The sequence below is a fragment of the Mobula birostris genome, chromosome 9, assembly GCF_030028105.1.
Source record: "Mobula birostris isolate sMobBir1 chromosome 9, sMobBir1.hap1, whole genome shotgun sequence".
Taxonomy (NCBI): domain Eukaryota; kingdom Metazoa; phylum Chordata; class Chondrichthyes; order Myliobatiformes; family Myliobatidae; genus Mobula; species Mobula birostris.
In genome coordinates, this window is record NC_092378.1 from 34,328,415 (window position 1) to 34,348,782 (window position 20,368).

A 20,368-nucleotide genomic window follows, 5' to 3' on the forward strand; every position below is an offset into this window, starting at 1 on the left:
ATCCCTAATTTCTCTTGTCAGCCACGGGTGCACTACCTTCCTTGATTTATTCTTTTGCCAAACTGGGATGAACACTTCCACTTCCACTTCTTCAGATTCAGTGTACAGTATTGCGTTTGGTGCTCAGAATATGGTGACTTCTGTTTTAGGAGACTGCGGCCTACCTAGCTCCCCCCAGATACAGCAAGATGCTTAATTGCATTTTCTCCTGTCTCTGAGCTGAATTTGAGATGCAAACATGAGATATGTTTTTGAGTCCATAATAATTTGGAAGCATTATGATAAGAATACTATATGAATGCAAATCACAATGTGAAGACAGCTGGAGAAGTAAGATATCATTCATTTTAAAAGGTAGAATTGAAACAGAATATTTTTAAATACAGTATAGAGGGATTTAAATGAAGCAAAAGAAGTTGACATGCAACTACAATAAGAAACTAGGGAGTCAAATGACTGCTGTTGCAATGGTATTGGAATACAAGAATCAAGCTATTTTGAGCTGAACGTGCAGTACCTTTATGAGGCCCTGCCTGAAATTCTCAGTGCAGTTTAAATCAGTGCCACCAAGAAAGGATGAAACATTTTAATGTACCACATGGATCAACACATTCAAAATGCTGAAGGAACTCAATGAGCTAGGAAGCATCTGTGGAGATAAATGAACAGTCGATAATTCAGCCCGAGACCCTTCATCAGTAGTAATTTAGAAAATAATTATTAGGTCCCGATGCAGGGTCTCGACCCAAAATATCTACTGTTCATTCTCCATAGATGCTGCCTGCCATCTGAGTTCCTCCAGCATTTCGTGTGTGTTGATCCAAATTTCAAGCATCTGCAATTTTTCTTGTGTCTCCATAATGTGTACTATATCATAGCTTTTTGGTTGAAAATAATTTAGCCAGACTAAACACCAAGTATAACAATTTCAAACAATAAATTATTCTGCTACATTTCCTCTGAACCCATCTTTTGGAGCCCTGATTAATATTTATTTTTCATCCTATATTTCAGGAAAAGTAGCCTGATCTTTATTATGTTGCTGTTTGTAGGAACATTTGCAAAGTGACTGCCAAATTGCAACATCACTATAGTGAATACATTCAATAATATTTAATTGTCTGTAAAGCATTAATATCATGAAAACCCATTCTTTATCTTCTGTTTCTTCATTTGCACTATTACATCCCTTTTAACTTATAGAAACATATATTTTGTCTTTTAACCTTTCCTATCTTCCACCCAATCTTGGATCTTTTCTTTTGTTCTTTTCTCTCTTCCCCATCCTCTTTACCCCTGCTTTTGTATTTAAATCATACATTTATAGCTCCTCGATTTTCAGTTTTAAAAAAAGATTTTAGCTGCCCATTAAAGATTTTGCATGTTTTATATTTTTATCTCTGAAGGATTGGGAATAGCAATTCTGGCATTTATTTGATAGAATATTGTGGTCAAAACAGAACACTTGTTTAAGAGTTTACATAGATTTGATTTTCAAGTAAATAATTATACCTAAAATTTCCAACAAAGTTATACTGATAATGTATCTTACACCTCACTGATAGATCTAAGTTACAGATATCAAATTAAAGTTACAAAACTAGTCATTGGTACAGTATTTAACTTCATCTGTATTTGTGTATAAAGAGACATACCAACAGTTTTGTGCTTGTGAACCCTCCTGGTGGAGGCATAGTGAGTAAAGATGCTGCACTTCATAAATTCATGAGAAATGAGTCATGTCATTCTCAAAGTGCCCAATTCAAATTTGTTTGATGTGTTAACTAATCTCACCTGCAGTGGTTGGGAATTCAGCCAAATTTCCTGCTCTTCTTGACATTCTGGTGAAAACTACATTACCTGTGTAAGATGAAGACATCGTTATGTGTGTTATAGTGCATTACAGATTGAAGAGGTTGCTGAGTACATAAACTTCATGGGCACTTAACCAGGATGCAGCTCCCTTCTACCTACCATCAGTATTTACCAGGATGAGAGAAGGAACCCGGGAAAATAAGTGTATGGTATTGCTTTTAGTTAGTAAGACAATAGATCTGTATATAATTTTATGTGAAAATGTTCAGGTGCAGATTGAATGAGAATACACCTTGGCATAAATTGAGTTGTAGGTTCATAAACAAATAGAAAGATACTGGGAAGTTTTAAAAAATTTAGATCGTTAAGTCCATTAAGTTTTTATGTCTTAGCTAATCCTGTTTAGAATGGCCACCTGCTGATTATGTTAATAGATTAGAAATCCAGAGGTTTGAATTGGTGAAGTTAAATTCAAATCTCCACCAGTTGATATTTTAGGAGAATATAAAAGTGAATTAGCAGATGGTGGAAATTTAAAACAAAGCAAGACACATAAGACCCCAAAGTGATGTTGATCTATGACATTAACTTTGTCTCTATCACAGTTGCTTCTCCAGCATTATCTTTTTATCACTGAGAAATTTGGTTTTGATTAACAAAATAATCTAAAGCCAGTGGTAGAAATAGTGATTATGATACTACTGAAGATCATAAAAACTTACCTGGTTCACTAATGTTCTTTGGGGATGGAAACTATGGTCCTTATTTGTTCTTGATTTCGTAAGGCTCCATTCCCACAAAAGTGCCTTTGATTGTGAAAGTCTCTGAAATAATGTTCTAAATGGTGCAGTTTTGCCAAACCTCCATGATAAAACAAAATAATAATGAAGCCAGAACCAGCAGGCACCGGCTCAAGGACTGGTTTCAGGCACATTGGAGGCTTGATAGGGCCTGATAAATCCTGCCAAGATCTTTATCCTTATTCATTCCTCCGAATCTGGGCATCTTTGGCAAAGCCAGCATAAATTGTCCATCCCTAATTGCACTTGTAAAGGTAGTGGTGATGAATCTTCTTGGACCTCTGCAGTTCTTATGGCAACAGTACTTTCACTCAAAGTTTGTTGCAAACTATGGAATTAGGGTCAATTTTATCAAGTTGGAATAGTGTGCGACTTGTAGGAAAACATGTAGGCAGTGATGATCTAATGCATCTGCTGCCCTTGTTCTTCTTGATGAATGACTGGTGTTGTTTATTTTATATTTCAGTAATATTTGAGTACTATTGTAAGTATATTGTTTGATTAAGCATTCTTGCTCATTTAAATAATTCATTGAGTTATATGTACAAATACTTGAATTACATACATCATCATGTTACCACATGACCTGTGAGCAACTTGCTAAAAATAAATGGCAATGGACAAAGCAGTTTGAGGTGGCTTTCAAAAAGGTAAAGGAAATGGTGACGTCAGACACTGTAGTTATACATTGTGATCCACATCACCCGGTAAAGTTTGCCTGTGATGCTTCACCTTATGTTATAGGTGCAGTCATGTCACATGTTATGGGTGATGGAAGTGAATGCCCCGTAGTCTTTGCATCACGCTCCCTTACAGCAGCAGAGAAATGTTATGAACAGATTGAGAAGAGAAGGCTTGAGTCTGGTTTTGGGGTGTAAAACATTTTGATCATTACTTGTAAGGGAGAGAGTTTACCCTTGTCACTGATCATCAACCACTAGTATCCATTTTCAATCCACAAAAGGGTGTTCCACTAACAGCAGCAGCATGAATGCAAAGATGGGCTCTGTTTCTTGGAGGACACAATTACAAAGTTGAATTCAAAAGGATGACTGATCATGGAAATGCTAATAGATTGTCCCATTTTCACAGCCATAAGTCTCACCTGTCAAGCAGAGTGACCTGCTTTGTCAGGAAAGATGTCATCCCACCAGAGTAAGAAATCCTACACAGCAATTAAATCCTTAGGCCTGAATGGGGCAATTTAAAATTTAATATGTTGTGAATGTCTGTATATAGTAGCTATATTATATAGTATACCATATATGTAATTGAGATATATTCTCTATTGAGTTGGGGTTTATAGCTAAGCAGGGAAGAGTGTTGTGTATTTAATATCTCAGTAATATTTGAGTAATATTGTAAATATATTGTTTGATTAAGCATTCTTGGTCATTTAAACAATTCATTATGAGTTATATGTATAAATGCGTGAATTGCATATGGCATCAGATTCCCATGTGATACTTGCGTGCCTCGCTTAAAGTAAACACAAGTTAGACTCACATTTCAGACTCCCATGTTTTCCTTTGAATTACCTTAATATTTTGAAGTTAAAAAATATAACAACTGGATGTTTGGGAGGTGTTGTCAGAGTAATCTAGGCCAGTGAGTAAGGTGTATTTTATTGATGTCAGTGGTACAATGAATGATTATTCAATGTGTTTGACAGAATAGCAATGAATTAGACTATTCTTTTCATCAATGGTGATAAGCTTCTTGTATGGTGAAATAGTTATTCATCTTGCGTGTGCAGGTGGGTCACCTGTCACAGGATATCCAGCCTTTGACTCATTCTTGTAGTTGCAGTATTTACATTGCTTATTCAATTTTATAGTTGAAGTCAGTGGCAGGTATACAGACTCCATTTTGTTGAGTTGGGCAATATCTAACATTTGTATGGCTGAAATATTTACCTTCCACTTATCAGTCCTTCTTGATCTTCTCCTAGTGCTCCCTTGACATATAAGTCAATCTTTAATCAACTTCACTCACCTTGTGTAATATCAAGAAACAACAGATTGCATTGAATAGATTATGTCATTCTACAAAACAGTCTGCTCCATTGTGGTTGCACAGTGACAATGTAAAATTTGCCTGGGTGCATTTATCAAGCTGCATTTGGAAATTCAGTCCATCATTAATCATCAGCACAGCAAAGGAATATCAATTGACTGTGCTATCAAGTAGCTCTTACGGACAAATGGGCAGCTCATTGACGCTTTGTTTTGGTTCTGTTACAACATAAGTCCAGATCTCATTACAGCCAGCCCAAAATTTGACAGGACAATTAAAAGCAGAGGTGAATAGAGGTATATGAAAACAGCATTTCATCAGGAGAGCAGTAAAATTGAAGTCAATGGAAAGGAAAGGGGGCAAAAAAACTGCACTGGTTGAAGTCGTTACAAGTTCAGAGTAAACATAGAAACATAGAAAATAGGTGCAGGAGTAGGCCATTTGGCCCTTCGAGCCTGCACCGCCATTCAGTATGATCATGGCTGATCATCCAACTCAGAACCCTGTACCTGCCTTCTCTCCACACCCACTGATCCCTTTAGCCACAAGGGCCATATCTAACTCCCTCTGAAATATAACCAATGAACTGGCCTCAACTGTTTCCTGTGGCAGAGAATTCCACAGATTCACCACTCTCCATGTGAAGAAGTTTTTCCTCATCTCGGTCTTAAAAGGCTTCCCCTTTATCCTCAAACTGTGACCCCTCGTTCTGGACTTCCCCAACATCGGGAACAATCTTCCTACATCTAGCCTGTCCAATCCCTTTAGAATTTTATATGTTTCAATAAGATCCCCCCTCAATCTTCTAAATTCCAGAGAGTATAAGCCTAGTCGATCCAGTCTTTCATCGTATGAAAGTCCTGCCATCCCAGAAGTCAATCTGGTGAACCTTCTTTGTACTCCCTCTATGGCAAGAATGTCTTTCCTCAGATTAGGGGACCAAAGCTGCACACAATACTCCAGGTGTGGTCTCACCAAGGCCTTGTACAACTGCAGTAGTACCTCCCTGCTCCTGTACTCGAATCCTCTTGCCATGAATGCCAGCATACCATTCACCTTTTTCACTGCCTGCTGTACCTGCATACCCACTTTCAATGACTGGTGTACAATGACACCTAGGTCTCATTGCACCTCCCCTTTTCCTAATTGGCCACCATTCAGATAATAATCTGTTTTCCTGTTCTTGCCACCAAAGTGGATAACCTCACATTTATCCACATTAAATTGCATCTGCCATGAATTTGCCCACTCACCTAACCTATCCAAGTCACCCTGCATCCTCCCAGCATCCTCCTCACAGCTAACACTGCTGCCCAGCTTCGTGTCATCCGCAAACTTGGAGATGCTGCATTTAATTCCCTCGTCTAAGTCATTAATATATATTGTAAACAATTGGGGTCCCAGAACTAAGCCTTGCGGTACCCCACTAGTCACCGCCTGCCATTCTGAAAAGGTCCCGTTTATTCCCACTCTTTGCTTCGTCTGCCAACCAATTCTCTATCCACATCAATACCATACACCCAATACTGTGTGCTTTAAGTTTGCACACTAATCTCCTGTGTGGGACCTTGTCAAAAGCCTTTTGAAAATCCAAATATACCACATCCACTGGTTCTCCCCTATCCACTCTACTAGTTACATCCTCAAAAAATTCTATGAGATTCGTCAGACATGATTTTCCTTTCAAAATCCATGCTGACTTTGTCCGATGATTTCACCGCTTTCCAAATGTGCTGTTATCACATCTTTGATAACTGACTCTAGCATTTTCCCCACCACCGATGTCAGGTTTACCGGTCTATAATTCCCCGGTTTCTCTCTCCCTCCTTTTTTAAAAAGCAGGATTACATTAGCCACCCTCCAATCCTCAGGAACTAATCTAGAATCTAAAGAGTTCTGAAAAATTATCACTAATGCATCCACTATTTCTTGGGCTACTTCCTTAAGCACTCTGGGATGCAGACCATCTGACCCTGGGGATTTATCTGCCTTTAATCCCTTCAATTTACCTAACACCACTTCCCTACTAACATGTATTTCCCTCAGTTCCTACATCTCACTAGACCCTCGGTCCCCTACTATTTCCGGAAGATTATTTATGTCCTCCTTAGTGAAGACAGAACCAAAGTAGTTATTCAATTGGTCTGCCATGTCCTTGTTCCCCATGATCAATTCACCTGTTTCTGACTGTAAGGGACCTACATTTGTCTTAACCAATCTTTTTCTTTTCACATATCTATAAAAGCTTTTACAGTCAGATTTTTATGTTCCCTGCCAGCTTTCTCTCATAATCTTTTTTCCCTTTCCTAATTAAGCCCTTTGTCCTCCTCTGCTGGACTCTGAATTTCTCCCAGTCCTCAGGTGTGCTGCTTTTTCTGGCTAATTTGTATGTTTCTTCTTTGGAATTGATACTATCCCTAATTTCCCTTGTCAGCCACGGGTGCACTACCTTCCCTGGTTTATTCTTTTGCCAAACTGGGATGAACAATTGTTGAAGTTCATCCATGCGATCTTTAAATGCTTCCCATTGCATATCCACCGTCAACCCTTTAAGTATCATTTGCCAGTCTATCTTAGCTAATTCACGTCTCATACCTTCAAAGTTACCCTTCTTTAAGTTCAGAACCTTTGTTACTGAATTAACTATATCACTCTCCATCGTAATGAAGAATTATGGTCACTCTTATCCAAGGGGCCTTACATGACAAGATTGCTAACTAACCCTTCCTCATTGCTCAATACCCAGTCTAGAATGGCCTGCTCTCTAGTTGGTTCCTCGACATGTTGGTTCAGAAAACTATCCTGCATACATTCCAAGAAATCCTCTTCCTCAGCATTCTTACCAATTTGGTTCACCCAATCTGTATGTAGATTGAAGTCACCCATTATAATTGCTGTTCCTTTATTGCATGCATTTCTAATTTCCTGTTTAATGCCATCCCCAACCTCACTACTACTGTTAGGTGGCCTGTACACAACTCCCAACAGCGTTTTCTGCCCCTTAGTGTTATGCAGCTCGACCCATATCGATTCCACATCCTCCCAGCTAATGTCCTTCCTTTCTATTGTGTTAATCTCCTCTCTAACCAGCAATGCCACCCCACCTCCTTTTCTTTCATGTCTATCCCTCCTGAATATTGAATATCCCTGAATGTTGAGCTCCCATCCTTTGTCACCCTGGAGCCATGTCTCTGTGATCCCAACTATATCATATTCATTAATAACTATCTGCACATTCAATTCATCCACCCTGTTACGAATGCTCCTTGCATTGACACACAAAGCCTTCAGGCTTGCTTTTACAACACTCTTTGCCCTAATACAGTTATGTTGAAAAGTGGCCCTTTTTGATTTTTGCCCTGGATTTGCCAGCCTGCCACTTTTACTTTTCACCTTACTACTTTTTGCTTCTACTCTCATTTTACATCCCTCTGTCTCTCTGCACTTGTTCCCATCCCCCTGTCACGTTAGTTTAAATCCTCCTGAACAACGGTAACAAACGATCCCCCTAGGACATTGGTTCCAGTCCAGCCCAGGTGCAGACCGTCCTGTTTGCACTGGTCCCACCTCCTCCAGAACTGGTTCCAACGCCCCGGAAATTTGAATCCCTCCCCCTTGCACCATTTTTCAAGCCACATATTCATCTGAAATATCCTCCTATTTCTACTCTGACTAGCACGTGGCACTGTTAGTAATCCAGAGATTATTACCTTTGTGGTCCTACTTTTTAGTTTATATCCTAACTCCCTAAATTCACCTTGTAGGACCTCATCCCGTTTTTTACTTATATCGTTGGTACCTATATGCACCACGACCACTGGCTGTTCACCCTCCCACTCCAGAATTAGAGACTGGCGCTTGTGTGACATCAATGTTATGTGCCACTAATTACCCCAAATCCAAACAAATCCAAATGTTGAATAGATTGTGCTGCATGTGGGCATATAGTTTGTGAAATGAATTGAACTCCGGTATACTCATTTCCTATCTTGTGACGAAAGGAAGTTCAGGAGGAGTAAACTGTTCCATGGATGTCCTGCAGCCATTCAGAGACATCCTTGACCCTTGCACCAGGGAGGCAACATACCCTCCTGGAGTCTTGTTTACAGCCGCAGAAACGCCTATCTATTGAAGTAAGGTTGAAGCCCAGTCATCACAGCCCTCAGCCTTCACACAGAAGTTCCATGGAACAGTTTACTCCTCCTGAACTTCCTTTCGTCACAAGATAGGAAATGAGTATACCGGAGTTCAATTCATTTCACAAACTATATGCCCACATGCAGCACAATCTATTCAACATTTGGATTTGTTTGGATTTGGGGTAATTAGTGGCACATAACATTGATGTCACACAAGCGCCAGTCTCTAATTGACACTAGTCATTTCAACTATTTTAATTTCACCAAACATACTGTGGGGTAGAGGGAGGGGATGGGTTTACCACAGACATGAATCTTGACTGGACTAGCCATATCAGTACTGTGGCTACAAAAGTAAGAATAGGTACCCAGCGGTGAATGACTTACTTTCTGACTCAGTGCAAGTCTAAAAATCTTGAGCCAAAACTAGATTTCCAATAACATTCAAGAAGCTCAACCCTATTCATGAGAAGTTACTCACATGATTGACACCACATTTGTGGCTGCAGGACTTCACTCTGTCCATCAGTGTCACTGTGGCCATCTCCAATTGCACTGTAGCAACCCACTGAGCTCTCATTGACAGAACTTCCAAAGCCCTTACCTCTAACAAGTGGAAGGACAAAGACAGCAGCTGCATTGCCTCCACCTACAAGTTATCTTCTGTCAAACATAACCCTAAATAGAAAATGTATTAGTTGAGGTTTCTTTAATGATGCCAGGTCAAAATTCTGGAACTTCCTAATAAACAGCATTGTGGGAATGCTTTCATCAATAGAACTGCACTGGTATTTTAATCTTCTGAAAGACAATTAAGAATGGATATTAAATGCTTGCCTTATCAATGGGGTAATATCTTGTGAGTACAAGGAAAAGCACTTGAAACCATTGGATTAATTTTGTGGATTTGAGCAGTTACTGTAAAGCCACAGACTTGTTGGTAGCTGCGAGCTAAACAAACAGTGAAAAATATGTTGACACTTTTGAAGCATTTTCTTGGGGATAGTTGCTCATAACAACAGGACTTCTTTTTCCCAATCCTGATGAAAGGTCTCAGCCCAAAACATCGACTGTTTACTCTTTTCCCTCGATGCTGCTTGGCCTGCTGAGTTCCTCCAGCATTTTGTGTGTGTTACCAGGAGTAGTTCTCTTGTTGTCTTCAAATAAGAGTCTGGGGACCTTTAATGTTCACCAGAGGAACCATGAAGGGCCAGAAATACAGCATGACTGACAAAGTACACCTGACTAAGTCATGCACTTGAGCATCAGCTTAAATTTTTGTTCTTCCCTGTTGAATCCTGATCCTTCTGATTCAAAGGGAGATCAAGTTCAGCACAGCTGAAACCTTAAAGCAAGAGATGTCTTGCAAAAGTTTCCTGTTAAAAGATAACCATGAACAATACCCAAATCACACAGTAGGAAACAAATCAGATCAATATATTATTTAAAGCAGTGGTTTTCAACGTGGGCTATATAGCACTGGGGTGGCATGCCGGAGTTTGTAGGGGCCACAAGTGAAAAACAAGAAACTGGGCACCAGCCACAGGAGGTTCTGAATTGGCCAATGGAAGTCAGAATCAGAATCAGGTTTATTATCACTGGCATGTGACATGAAATTTGTTAACTTAGCAGCAGCAGTTCAATGCAATACATAATCTAGCAGAGAAAAAATAATAATAAATAAAATAAAAATAATAATAAACAAGTAAACCAATTACGTATATTGAATAGATTTTTTAAAATGTGCAAAAATGGAAATACTGTATATTAAAAAAAAGTGAGGTAGTGTCCAAAGCTTCAATGTCCATTTAGGAATCAGATGGCAGAGGGGAAGAAGCTGTTTCTGAATCACTGAGTGTGTGTCTTCAAGCTTCTGTACCTCCTACCTGAGAAAAGGGCATGCCCTGGGTGCTGGCGGTTCTTAAGAATGGACACTACCTTTCTGAGACACCGCTCCCCAAAGTTTACTGTTTTAATGAAATGTTACTAAAATATATAAATAAAAAATGAACATATTTAATTTATTTGGAACTCTGAATGTAATGAATGGGAAAATATGCTACATGGTTCGAATGAGGTAGCAAAGCAGCTGTGTGTTTGTGGGTGTGTGTGTGTGTGTGTGGGGTGGGTGGCTGTCAGTCGTATCTCTGCTCCTGCTTGATCACGCACAAATCACATTCACACCCTGCAGGATGGCCCACTGAGCCCTGAGCCCCACTCCACATCCAACTCCAAATCACAAACTGCAGCTTGGGTGGGGTTGGCTGGAGCAAGTATGCAGCAGGAGGCCGGTACTGTTTGCCTTCCACTGACCCGTGCGTGTTATAATACTTAGAAAACATGACATGAAGGATGCAGTTTCTGCAGAAGGTTGTCTGCCAGAAACGGCTAAACTGCAGAGAGACAAGAGCACATGAAGTCTGCCACTGCATCACTAAATGCTGCTGCAACTTCCGTTAGATCCCTGATACTTATATTTTGAAGGGAAGTTCAATTCACTTTTCTTGATAGTATTCTAGCATTTCTAAGTGCTACGGCCTAGAGAACGAATTGTCGCTGCTGAGTCTGACATGTTTTACCAGTCAGATATATTTGAAAAGCTGCATCTACTAAACAAACAGTTACAAGGAAAAGTCTGCAATTTCATATAATGCAAAGAGGCTATTGCTGCTTTCCTTGGAAAACTCAAACTTTTCAGCAGCATATTGGACTTTGCAATTTTATGCAATTTCCTTCACTGCCCACTCTTGAAATAGAATTTCAAGATGATGATCTTATTGTACAACTTGATCACTTGAAACAACAGCACATTGATGTGGAATTTTGGTTCAGAGACCTGATGGAGTTGCATACTCTAGATTGGGTGGTCGATCCATTTGGGGTGAACGTGAATGATGTTGACACCACATTGAGAGAATGTTTTATTGCGCTGTAGAGTGATAGAACAGCTCAAGCAAAATTCAAATGCACCAAGCAAAATTTCTGGATAACTGGTAATATTCAAAATAAGTTTCCACAGGTCTGGGAGAAAGCAAAGTTGTTTTTTTATTGGATTTCCCACCTCTTATCTATTTGAATGTGGTTTTAGTCAAGCTCTTCACCTGCTATCAAAAGCTCATAAACATCTTGATGTTGTGAAGAGGCGATCTTCAATTATTTTTAACAAGTTGCAACCAGATATTCAAAAACTCACCAGATTGCATCAGTCACAGGGATCTCACTACATACCCAAAGCCACAATATTCAGCACTTTTTTGTGCTAGTTGGAAAAATATTATATATATTACAAACAAATTATCCTGTTCAGATCATTCCAAATAGTTTTATTTTCCATATACACCTATAACAGTGTATTTAACGTATAATAATACTACAACCTGTTTAAACAGCATTTTGTATGTGTTGCTAAAATAAATATTGAATGTATTTTAGAATAATTAGTGTAGTTGATTAAAAGAACTTCAGTAACTAATGGAGACTATGGAGAGGGGGGCCACAGAGGAAAATGAATGTCACAAGCAGAAAAAGTTTGAGAACCACTGATTTAAAGCATCTGTATAATCAACACTTTGCAATCAACAACTGTGTTCTTTTTTAAATGTTCTTAGGCCAATATGGCAATAACTATTCATTCCTAAATGTCCTTGAAGTGAGGAGGCAGTTAAGATGTAAGGAAGGACAAGCCAACGATTGGGTACAAATGCTGACAGAGCAAAGTTAAGCTGTACCACAAAGGCAAAATTCACAAGGGCGAAGAATGCAGAACTGAAAGTGCTGTATTTAAATACACATAGCATTCAGAATAAGGAGGACAAACTCGTGGCACAATTAGAGATTAGTTGGTATGACGTTGTGGGTGTCACTGAGTTGTGGCTGAAAAAAGGCCATAGTTGGGAGTTTAGTATCAAAGGATATTCTTTGTATCAAAAGGACAGGCAGGAAGGCATAGGCAGTGGTGTGGCTCTGTTGGTAAAAGATGGAATTACATCTTTAGAAAGAGGTGACATAGGGTCAGAGAATGTTGAATGTTTGTGAAACTGTAATAGTAAAAAAAACATTATGGGAATCATATATAGGCCTTCAAATAGTAGCCAGGATTGAGGTTGCAAAGGGAGCTGGAAAAGGCATATAATAAGGGTAATGTCAGAATTGTAATGGGGGACTTCAATATAGTCATAGTCATAGTCAAAGTCATACTTTATTGATCCCGGGGGAAATTGGTTTTCGTTTCAGTTGCACCATAAATAATAAATAGTAATAAAACCATAAATAGTTAAATAGTAATATGTAAGTTATGCCAGGAAATAAGTCCAGGACCAACCTATTCGCTCAGGGTGTCTGATCCTCCAAGAGAGGAGTTGTAAAGTTTGATGGCCACAGGCAGGAATGACTTCCTATGCAGAAGGATTGGGAAAATCAGGTTGGAGTCGGATCGCAAGAGAGGGAATTTGTTGAATGCCTATTAGATGGCTATTTAGAGCACTTTGTGCTTGAACCTACTTGGGGAAAGGCTATCTCAGATAGGTATTGTGTAATATCCCAGATTTTATTAGTCAGCTTAATGTAAAAGAACCCTTAGGAGGCAGTGATCATATATTGATTGAATTCATACTGCAATTTGAGAAGGAGAAGCATAAGTCACATGTATTAAGTCACACGATTAAAGGGAATTACAGAGGCATGAGAGAGGAGCTTGCCCAGGTGGATTGGAGTGAGGTACTGGTGGGGATGATGGCAGAACAGAGGTGGCTGAATTTTCTGAGAATAGTTCACAAGGCACAGGATAGATATGTCTCACAGAGGAAGTTGTTCTCAAATGGCAGGACTAGGCAACTGTGGTTGACAAGGGAAGTTAAGGACTGAATAAAAGCCAAGGAAAAGGCATATAAGGCAGCAAAAGTGAGTGGGAAGTTGGGAAGCTTTTAACATCCAACAAAAGGCAACTAAAAAAATCTATAAGAAGGGAAAAGATGAAATATAAGGGCGAACTAGCCAATAATATAAAGCAGGATACTAAACTTATTTTCAGTTATGTAAAGAATAAAAGGGAGGTGAGAGTGACATTGGACTACTGGAAATTGTGCTGATGAGGTTGGAATGGGGAACAAAGAAATGGCAGATGAACTTAATAAGTACTTTGCTTCAGTCTTTTGGTGTGGAAGACACTAGCTGTATGCCAGAGGCACATGAGTATCAGGAAGCGGGAGTGAGTGATATTGTTATTACAAAGGCAAAAGTTCTAGGCAAACTGAAAGGTCTTAAGGTGGATAAGTCACCTGAGCCAGATGATACACATCTCAGAGTCCTGAAAGAGGTTGCTGAAGAGATAACGGATACATTGGTCATGATCTTTCAAGAATCACTTGATTCTGGCATGGTCCCAAAGGAATGGAAAATTGCAAATGTCACTCCGCTCTTTAAGAAGGGGAGAAGACAAAAGAAAGGAAGTTATAGGCCAGTTAACCAAACTTCAGTGGTTGGGAAGGTGTTGGAATCCATTATTAAGGATGAGGTTTCAGGACACTTGGAGACTAATGATAAAATAAGTCAAAGTCAGCATGTTTTCTGCAAAGGGAAATCTTGCCTGACAAATCTGTTAGAATTCGTCAAGGAAGTAACAAACAGGGTGGACAAAAGAGGGGCAGTGGATGTCATTTACTCAGATTTTCAGAAGGCATTTGATAAGGTGCCTCACATGAGGTTGCTTAACAAGATAAAATCCTATGGTGTTACAGGAAATATACTGGCATGGATAGATGAATGGCTGACAGGCAGGAGGCAGCAGGTGGGAATAAAAGGGGCCTTTTCTGGTTGGCTGCCAGTGACTAGAAGTGTTCCTCATGGGTCAGGATTGGGATCGCTGCTGTTCACATTATTTGTCAATGATTTAGGTAGTGGAATTGATAGCTTTGTGGCAAAGTTTGTGGATGATACAAAGATAGTTGTAGGGGTAGGTAGTGCTGAGGAAGCAATGTGATTGCAGCAGGACTTAGACAAATTGGAAGAATGGGCAAAAAAGTGGCAGGTGGAATACAGTGTTGGAAAATGCATGAAAATGCATTTTGGTAAGAGGAATAATAGTGCAGATTATTATCTAAATGGGGAGAAAATTCAAACATCAGAGGTACAAAGGGACTTAGGAGTCCTCATCCAAGACTCGCAGGAGGTTAATTCACAGGTTGAGTCTGTGGTAAAGAAGGCAAATGCAACGTTGGCATTTAGTTTAAGAGGAATAGAATATAAAAACAAGGAGATAATGCTGAAGATTTATAAGACACTGGTCAAGCCACACTTGGAGTATTGTTAACAGTTTTGGGCCCCTTATCAAAGAAAGGATGTGTTGTCATTGGAAAAAGACCAGAGGATTCATGAGGATGATTTGAGAATGAAGGGTTTAACATATAAGGAGTGTTTGGCAGCTTTGGGCCTGTACTCACAGGAATTTAGAAGAATGTGTGGAGATCTCATTGAAACCTACCAAATATTGAAAGGACTAGATAAGGTGGATGTGGAGAGGATGTTTCCTCTGGTGGGGGTATCCAGAACTAGAGGGGACAGCCTCAAAATTGAGGGGTGACCTTTTAGAACAGAAGTAAGGAGGAGTTTTTTTTAAGTCAAAGAGTGGTGAATCTGTGGAATTCACTGCCACAGACTGCAGTGGAGCCCAACTCTGTGGATATATTCAAAGTTGATAGTTAGGCCATCAAGGGATATAGTGGGAGGGCAGGTGCATGGGCTTGAATGGGTTCCGGGATCAGCCATGGTGAAATTGTGGAGTGGCGTCGATGGGTCGAGTGGCCTAATTCTGCTCCTATGTCTTATTGTCTAAGATCATCTCTATCGGTGAGATTGAAGCCATCTCTATAGGCCAGACCAGATTAGAATTGCAGATTGAAGAACATTTGTGAACAAGTTTTGATTCTGTACATCCAGTAGCTTCACCCTTATTTACTGAGATCAACTCTTTTAAAAAATATATTTAATTTCTTTAGATTTTCCAGCTGCCATTCGGACTATGACCCAGGTTCAATGGTATAACTCTAAATTTGTTTAGATTATTTTTCAGTTACACGCTTCCTAAACCTCCGTCAAAATGTATACTTTCTTCCAGTATATCCCCCTCCTCTTCCCTCCCGAGAATCGCCCCCTGTTGACCATGGTATCAATCACAAAGACTCTTGTTCAGCAGCCGGCTCTCCATCCATCGCCGAGAAGGTCAGAGGGATTTCACCGAATTCACTCCCGGACTTTTTGACCGATCACTGGGGGAAATAAACGAAAACCAAGAAATAATGAGCACCTCGATAGCCGGGTTCCGTGAGCGCGCAGTGAGTACAGATCGGCACCCTGTATCGCTCACTCAGTGCGTTTGTTTATCCTTTCGGTCTGTTCTTTGCAGTTGTTGAATTTATCACCGATATGAAAGATGTCATCACTGTAATTTGTAAACCCACGCCACTCTGCAAGTTCCAATCAACGGGCACCCGCTGCCTGGTTGGGTATAAAGGGGATCGGGGGTAATGTGAATATCAGGAGAAAGAAATAGTCAGTTCTTGCCTCTTTTAGAGGGTTCTGGTCTGACTACGTGGCATTAATTCTCTCCCCCCCCCCCCAGCTCACTGTGTTATATATTATCTGCCTTGTGTGAGATATTGTTTTGAATAAAGTTTTTTTTCTTGTGGTATTAATGGTGATTGTGATTTCCCTTCTCTTTAGAGTTTTAAATAAGCTCAGAAAACTACTGGATAATTTCAGTGAAATCTTTTTATTTGCGCTTCGCCAAGCTCCCTTGCTTCCCCTGGCTTCTAATCAGCTCTTTTCTCGTCAGCAGCGAAATGAACAGGTTGAATATGATGACGGTGTTAGTCGTGCCCCGACTGATGTGGGCAAATTAGTCTTCATTTGGCACGTGGAATTTATCTGTAGCTTCAGTTTACACATGGGAATTTGTCACGATGGGATGTCATGAAAAGATCAATTAAAAATTGAGACTAAATTTAAGAAAGGGTCGAAAATGGTAACTCATCTGGTGCTTTTATTTCTATACTTTATTGAGTTTGAAGGTTCACTTGGCTCATTTCTTTTTGATTGATTGCCACCCAGCACAGAATTTCACAATTGGTATAGATTGATGAATTGAATCAGGTATTCTATCGTGATTGCAAATCAGAATATCTGCGAATATTAACTTTACATTAAGGCCATCGAAGGTCTTTTCGGAGCAGTTGCGTTCTCCGGGTGATTTCATTCTCTCCCCACCCACAAAACATCGATATCCGTTGTCGTTTATACGAGACACAGTCAATAATTGCTTTTGTCTTGGAGACTAAATATTGTGATACCATGAATTCGAAAATGTTTTCTGCATCAGCCTGGATTTGAATTTAGCAGAATGCGTCCCTGTGCTTAACCTACACGCAAACAAAAATTGGGATATTGATCTCAGATTTCGTGATATTATGAATGGAATTCTAATGCTATGGTTATGTGTGAATGACTCCTATTCATGATATACATTTTTCTGATGTATCATTTTTTCAAGGGGACTTTAGCCCTGGGATAAAGCTAACAACACAAGATTGCACTGTTTTGTTTTCAAAAAACAAAATTTTCTTTTGTTTATGTTTCAAGAGATATCCTGGATGTTATGTAAAAATATCAGTTGACTTGCTGAAAGACCATCTTAGAGTAATGGCTCTGGATTATAATGAACTCTCCTGGGGCCTGTATGGCAAGTAGAAAAGTGTTGGGCTCTGAGGTTTCTGGAGCACCTTAATTGGTTATTGTCATTTAATTTGTATGATTAATTGATAGGCTCAGCGATTCCAGGTCACCTGTTCTAGGACCCTCCTTAGTGCTTATTGCTGGACCTAGTTTTGAGAATGTTTTCATCTCACATTGGTTGAGCAACTGATCATCTGTTGGAATACCTTCATATACATTCATTTTGTTGTCTCTACATGGGAGCTTGTCTTTCCTCCACACTTGGGTTCCATTGTTGCCAGCATACACCATGAAGGTGACATGCGTCCTCAAACAAGTTGTTCCACTTAAGATCTTTGTTTACAATTTCACATATATTTTCTTTGTAAGCACTCACAAAGGAATCCATGAATCCTATTCCCTCACTATGTGTCTGTGAGCTGTTTTCATTCATATGCCCATCAATTCTATCCCGAGTGTCTTATTACCACTTACACTGGAGGTAATTTGCAGTATTTAAAGTTAGGTACCAATCAGCACGTTTTTGGGATATCGGAGGGAACAAACTAAGTTTGCTAATGACATAGAAATAGATGGAAGGATATACTGTGATGAGAACACCAGGATCCAGTGAAAAACAAAACTGGCCAAAGAGAGTTTAATGTGGGGATGTGTGAGGTCATATACTTTGAAAAGAGGAATCAAAAGGTGATTATTAACCCAATGGAAAGTGACAGCAAATGAATGAATTTCAGAGGGAGCTTGGTTTTCTAGTACATGAATCACAAAATGTTAGTAGGAAGGTCTAAACAAGTAGTTAAGCATGCAAATGGAATATTAGCCATTGCTGTGAAGGGATTGGGGTTAAATGCAGAGACTTTTTATAATTGTGTAGAGGGTTATTAAAATGTCACCTGGAAGTACTGTGGACTCTTTTGGTTACCTTACCAAACAAAAATTTATATGGTAGCATTGGAGACAGTCCAAAGCAGATTCTTCAGGCTAATCCATAGAATTGTTCCATCTGGGGAGGTTGAACAGTTTGGATCCATATTCCTTGGAATATAGAAGAATGAGGGGTAATTTTATTGAAACATATCAGATCCTAAGAAGGCTAGATAGGGGAGAGGTTGACGTGTTATCACTCATGGGAGAGTAACATACAAGGGGAATAACTACAAAGTAAGGGGCTGGTCATTTAAAACTGAGGTGTATAGAAATTTCTTCTCTCAGAGGGTAGTGAATCTCTGGAATTTTCTAGCCCTGACGGTGATGGAGGCTAGATCATTTGGCATATTTAGAGTGGATTTAGATGAATATCTGAAAGGTTGAGTTATGGGGAATTGGCATAGAAGTGGAGATGAGATCAACATCGATGCATTGTGATTACATTGAATTGGGGAGGCGGAACAGGCTTAAGAGGGCTGTTTGCATACTCCTGCTCCTTTCTTTGCGTGCTCTTGTGAAATGAGAGCACTGGGAGGAAATTCACATGACCTCAAGGACAATATGGCAACTTTCTAATGTCCAATCTGGACCACAGAAGTTTTGAGAAGAGGGGATTTCACTCAGGTCCACTGGCTGAGTAGAAAAAGGCAGCAGCAGATCGCAGCAGTTTATTTGGAGCTCTGACCAGTGACTATCCGCATTTGGGATTGATTAGCAAGAGCAAATTAAAGGAAAGCAGGGGTAAGTGCAGTGGCCATATTTGGAATGGTGAGGCTTTAGCTCTTCGAGGCTTCAGTAAAGAGAGGATTCAGTCAGAGAAAGCAAAATAAAAAGGAAAGCTCGAGGTAGAGTTTTTTTTCCCTTCCCTTCTTTAAATCTGCTCAGCTAGGATAGTAGAGATACCAGGCAGGATAGTTGAATACTCCTCTTGCGGGATGTGAGAAGACAGGGAGACCTCTGGTGTCCCTGATGACTAAACTGTGAGAAGTGCATCCTGCTGCAGCTTCTAACAATCTGCGTTAAGGAGTTGGAGCTGGAACTGGATGAACCCTGGATCATTTGGCAGGCTGAGGGGGTGATAGAGCATATGGAGAGGTAGTTTCACCCAAGGTGCAGGACACAGGAAAATGAGTGACAATCAGGAAGGGGAAAGGGGTTAAGGAGCCAGTGCAGAGTACACCTATGGCTATCCCCTTTACGACACTTTGGATACTGTTGGAGGTGGGAAATGACCTAACAGAGGAAAGTCACAGCGGTCGAGTCTCTGGTACTGAGTCTGCCTCTGTGACTCAGAAGGGAAGGAGGGAGAAGAGGCATCCTGAGGTGATAGGGGATTTGTTAGCTAGGAGAGTGGACAGGAGGTTCTGTGGGTGAGAACATAATTGCTGGATAACAAGTTGCCAGGGTCCAGGGCATCTCAAAACAAGTCCTCAGCATTCTTAAGTGGAAGGTTGAACAGCCAGAGCTTGTGGTCCATGTAGGTAGCAATGACGTGGCGAGGACAAGTGACAAGATTCTGCAAAAGCAGTTCAGAGAGTGAGGTGCTAAGTTAAAGGCAGCACCTCCAAGGTTGTGATCTTCAAACTGCTACCTGTGCCATGTGCTAGTGAGGCCAGAACTAGGAAGATTATACAGTTTAACATGTGGCTAAGGTGTTGGTCTGGAGGGAGGGCATAAGATTTTTGGATCATTGGGCTCTCTTCTAGGGAAGGTGGGACCAGTACAAAAAGGATGGTTTGCACCTGAACTAGAGGGGGTGAATATCCTAGCAGGAAGGTTTATTAATGCTGCATGGAGGTGTTTAAACTAGAGTTACAGAAGGATGGGAACCAGAGTGCCAGAATAGTTAATAAAGGGGTTGCGGGAAAAAGCCTCAGACAAAGTCAGGAATCAAAAGGTTGAGCATGGTGCAACTAGTGTCCTGAACTGTGTATATTTCAATGCAAG

General features: G+C 40.1%; 1 protein-coding gene across 6 annotated transcripts in view; it reads left to right on the plus strand.

Moving 5' to 3' along the window:
* LOC140202658 (ninjurin-2-like) overlaps positions 1-20,368 on the plus strand; it is a 288,428-nt gene that overhangs the window by 61,943 nt on the left and 206,117 nt on the right. For 5 of the 6 annotated variants that reach the window (XM_072267784.1, XM_072267787.1, XM_072267789.1 and 2 more), the window contains exon 3: positions 15,957-16,098. In XM_072267784.1, coding sequence (XP_072123885.1) covers positions 15,957-16,098 — 142 coding nt within the window. The remainder of the gene's footprint in view (positions 1-15,956; positions 16,099-20,368) is intronic. The other variant, XM_072267785.1, reaches the window with a different exon arrangement.